The sequence below is a fragment of the Arachis ipaensis genome, chromosome B06 (genome assembly GCF_000816755.2).
Source record: "Arachis ipaensis cultivar K30076 chromosome B06, Araip1.1, whole genome shotgun sequence".
NCBI lineage: Eukaryota > Viridiplantae > Streptophyta > Magnoliopsida > Fabales > Fabaceae > Arachis > Arachis ipaensis.
Genome location: NC_029790.2, coordinates 23,582,049 through 23,586,777, shown reverse-complemented (window position 1 = coordinate 23,586,777; position 4,729 = coordinate 23,582,049). Strand labels below are relative to the sequence as shown.

General features: G+C 43.5%; 1 protein-coding gene across 1 annotated transcript; it reads left to right on the top strand.

The window, feature by feature from the left end:
- Positions 339-4,673, top strand: LOC107646692. The gene has a single exon (XM_016350859.1). It carries the CDS (start codon positions 339-341, stop codon positions 4,671-4,673), a length of 4,335 nt encoding a protein of 1,444 aa, XP_016206345.1.

The following is a 4,729-nucleotide window of genomic DNA, read 5'->3' as shown; positions in this document are numbered from 1 at the left end:
GCTGTTCTGAACATAAGAGAGCATCAGTTAGCAATGCAGGATTCTGAACTCTTTAAGGGAGGACAAATGGCTGAGGAGGCGGGCCTTAACATGCCCCAACCTCAGCCATGAGTATAATTAGCTGGAATTGTCGGGGAATAGCGGCGGCCCCGACAATCTCTGAATTATATAACCTATGTAAAAAAGTAAAGCCGCTAATAGTGTTTTTAATGGAAACTAGGGCCAGTAAAGAAAAAATGAATAGGATAAGAACGAAATTGTATTTTGACAATATGTTTTGTGTAGAACCCCGGGGACTGTCCGGCGGTCTATGTTTGTTTTGGATATCTAATATTAGTATGAATATTTACGAGTGGTGTGACAACTATATTAAAGCCAATATTAACATCAATAATGATTTGAAATGTCAGGGTATTTTTGTGTACGGGAATCCAGTTTTTCAGAAGCGGAGGAAGCTATGGCAAGAGCTAACGATAAGTAATATGAACAAGGAGGAACCCCAAGCTTACATGGGTGACTTCAATGATATTTTAAGTCAAGATGAGAAGGTAGGTGTCCATCCTCAACCAAAAAACTGTTTAGAAACTTTTAGAAAATTTGTTGATGATAATGGCTTAATGGATGTTGACAGTTCGGACCATTGTGCACTTATTTTAGAAACTCAACCGCGAGGACGGATAAAAAAAGAGTTCAAGTTTGAGGCTTTTTGGGCAGATCACGAGGAATGCAAAGAAGTGATCAGGAATAGTTGGCAACAGGATGAGGGAAACAGGAATTGCTGGAATCAATTCATAAGGAAAAGAAACAGATGCAAAAGGGAGCTAATCGAATGGAGTAGACGAAAATTCAAGAGAGCAGACAAAGAAATAGAAAGAATGAAAACAGAGTTACATAAGATCCAAGAAGCTGATTTGATGGACAGAGACCAAGGAAGAGAGAAAGAATTGAAGATCAAAATATCAGAACTTTGGAAACAAGAGGAAAAATATTGGGGTCTCAGATCAAGGCTGAAATGGCTAAAGTGGGGCGATAGGAATACTGCCTTTTTTCATGCATCGACCATCCAAAGAAGAATCAGGAACAGAATAGATAGAGTGAAAGATGGAACGGGTCGGTGGATACAAGGGGAAGCAAACATAATGAGGCTAGTAGAAAGGCATTATACCGAATTGTTTGTTTCGGAAGGGGAGAGAAACATGGAAGAGTGTGTAAAAGACATTCCAAGGAGAGTCACTAGGGAGATGAATGAGGAGCTCATGGCTAACATTAATGAGGAGGAAATAAAGGAGGCAGCATTTAGTATGGGGGGGTTAAAGGCTCCAGGGCCAGATGGTTTAAACGGGTTATTTTTTCAACAACACTGGGATATTCTGAGTAAAGATATTTGTGCACTAGTGAAGCAAATTTTTGAAGACGGCGTTATACCGGAGGACCTAGGGAAAACAACGGTTGTTTTAATTCCTAAAGTAAGTCGGCCGGAAAGCCTCAACCAACTCAGACCGATTAGTTGCTGTAACTTTGTATATAAGATCGTAACAAGAGTCTTGGTGGGAAGACTAAGTAAAGTACTTGATCTCATCATTTCCCCAGTCCAGAGCGCTTTTGTTAAAGGAAGACTCATACAAGATAATATAGTTATTATGCAGGAAGCTTTTCATAAGCTAAATAGGAAAGGAAACTTGGGAAGTCAAGATCTAGCCATAAAATTGGATATGAATAAGGCCTACGATAGACTGGAATGGAGCTTCTTGCAAAGGGTTATGGAAGAGTTTGGTTTCAGTAGTGAGTGGGTGAGGTTGGTGATGAGCTGCGTGAAAAGTGCTACTTACAGATTTAAAATAAATGGAAACCTGTCAACCAAGATCTACCCACAGAGAGGTCTCAGGCAGGGAGATCCTCTATCACTCTACTTATTTATCCTGGTGGCTGAAAGCTTCACTGTTCTCATGGAAAAGGCGATGAGTGATAAGCTTATTTCTGGAATTAAACTTGCACCTTCTGCACCGGTTATTACTCATTTGTTATTCGCTGATGACTGTATAATTTTTGCAGGTGCGCAGGAAGAAGAGATTTATCAGCCCATTCAGATTCTAAATAAATATACCGAAGCATCAGGCCAGAGAATCAACACTGAGAAGTCTGGGTTGATATTTGGTAATCAAGTATCTATTCAAAAAAGGGTTAATATAGAGGAGATCACCGGAATGGCATCGTGGGAGGATCTTGGGAGATACCTAGGGTTACCAGCGAGATGGGGCAGGTCCAAAAATAAGGCCTTAGAATGGATAAAGGAGAAGATACTAGATAAGATGCAAGGATGGAAAGAGAAACTATTAAATCAAGCAGGAAAGGAGGTTTTGATAAAGGCGGTAATACAAGCGATTCCAACCTACGCTATGAATGTCATCAAATTCCCCAAATCTTTTTGCAAAAGCATTGAAGCAGCAATTGCGAGGTTCTGGTGGACAAATAATGGAAAGGAAAGGTCCATTCATTGGAAAGGGTGGTCAAATTTGACAAAGTGCAAACTAAATGGAGGATTGGGGTTTAAGGATGTAGAATGCCAAAACATTGCGCACTTGGCGAAACAAGCATGGAGATTACTAAAGGAGGAGGATGCAATCTGGGCTAAGACACTAAAGGCCATTTATTATCCAAATTGTAGCCTGTGGGACGCCGAAGAAGGAAGGAACGCGTCATGGATATGGAAGAGCTTGTTGGAAGGGAGAGACTTCCTTAGAAGGAGAGGTAGATGGAGCGTAGGGAGTGGAACAGAAATTGACATTTGGAAAGACAATTGGGTGATGGGAATGAACAAGCTGGGGAGACATGGCGAAGGGCAACCCAGAAGGGTCAGCGAGTTGATAAAAGAGGGTGAGGGTTGGGACGCGAACAGAATTCAGGAGTTATTTTCGGAGAACATAGCTGATTTAATTAAAAGAATACCCATAAGTTTGATTAACAAGAAAGATCATTTTGTATGGCCGGATAGATTGGATGGACAATATTTAGTGAAATCTGGATACTATTCTGCGAAGGTGGAGAAAGATACAAAGGAGGAGATAAAACAAAGCAAAGCCTCAACAAGTCAGAATGTTAGGGAGGTGTGGGAAACTATTTGGGGATTACCAGTGCCACAAAAGGTAAAGATGATCTTTTGGAAAGCAGCTCATAATATATTGCCAGTGAACGTTAATTTGTATCAGCGTAGATGCGCAGTTAAACCATCATGCACCATATGTCAGGCTGAGAACGAAACAGTCGAACATGCATTACTATTGTGTCCGTGGACTAGGGTAGTTTGGTTCGGTTCTAGCCTTCAAATTGCGCCTACAGCCAACAATGTTTCATCTTTCGAGAAATGGATGATGGATACAGTTCGGAAGATAAAGAGCGGGACAGGGAAGGAACAGGACAGAATATTGTGTAAACTGGGAAGTGTTTGTTGGTGCATATGGAAGGCAAGGAATCAGCACATTTACCAGCAAATAAGAATCAATCCAAAACAGGCAATTATCAACGCAGAACAGCTAGCAACAGATTATCACAATACAACAAGGAGTCGCAGCACAGACAACACATCAAGAGCAGATAGGAGTGGTGAAAGGAAGAGGATTACCTGGAGGCCCCCGCCACAAAACAGGCTGAAGGCGAATACTGACGCGGCTTTCCATAGGGAATCTGGCATCGCAGCTGCAGCAGTCGTCGTCAGAGATTGGCAGGGAAAGATCATTACTGGAACAACATCAAGGTTCATCACAAATTCAGCAATAGCAGCAGAGGCTCAGGCATATAGAGAGGCACTTATTCTGATTAGGAATTTACAAATGGACAACTGCTTAATTGAAACTGACTGTTTACCTTTGGTTCAAGCCATCAAGGCTAGAATGCCGATAGCAGAAGCGGATGCTATCATCAGAGACATTTTCCAGCTGCTGGACGAGACTCCGGACGTGGGAGCTACCTGGACTCCAAGGGAAGGCAATAGTGTAGCTCACCAACTGGCAGCAATGGCAGCAGGGAATGAAATCAGGAGGCAGTGGATATTTGATCCTCCTAATCAAATCAGGAACACAATCAGAATAGAAGCTGGATTCGCAACTCATCAGCACAATCAGCAGATTCATAAACAATTAAAAGGGGTCTCAGGTCCTACTAACCATCAAGGGTACCAATCAGAAAATGGGTTACCTGAGAGGGAGGAAATGGATTTACCTGAGACGGTGGAAAACCGGAACATGCAAGAAGATGTTGGGGGAGAGCAGCTTCAACCCAGTGCGTCACGGCGGCCAAATACAGAGGGGGTTAACCGTATTGGTGAAACCTGGAGGGCAGGTCGAGTGGGGAGCACTGAGGGTCCTGGCCCGATGCGGGATGCTGCAAGGCAGAGGGTCACAAAGGCAGAAACATACTGGCCAGAATTTCCAAGGAGGATTCATCAACAGCGGCGGCAGCACCGGGCTGGGGAGGAGAAGCGTGTAGACAGAAGATGGCGGGACGTCCCATTGCAGAGAGGAACTGAGGTTACAAAACGGGAAGAATGCTTCAGCCTTCAGATTCATGCATCAGCTAGGCCTGGCAAGGAAGATCCGACGATGACAGCAACACCTAACAGAGAGGGACGCGAGGAGGACGACATAGTGGTAGGGTCGGGCACGAGGGAAAGCGGGTAATGAGGCGAATCGGGTTCTGGTTGTTGGGCAGGGTCAGATCTCTGGCCCATAGCCCC

What these genes read in the sequence shown, in the direction of transcription:
- LOC107646692 (XM_016350859.1), top strand. Translation starts at nt 339, where the DNA reads ATGAATATTTACGAGTGGTGTGACAACTATATTAAAGCCAATATTAAC.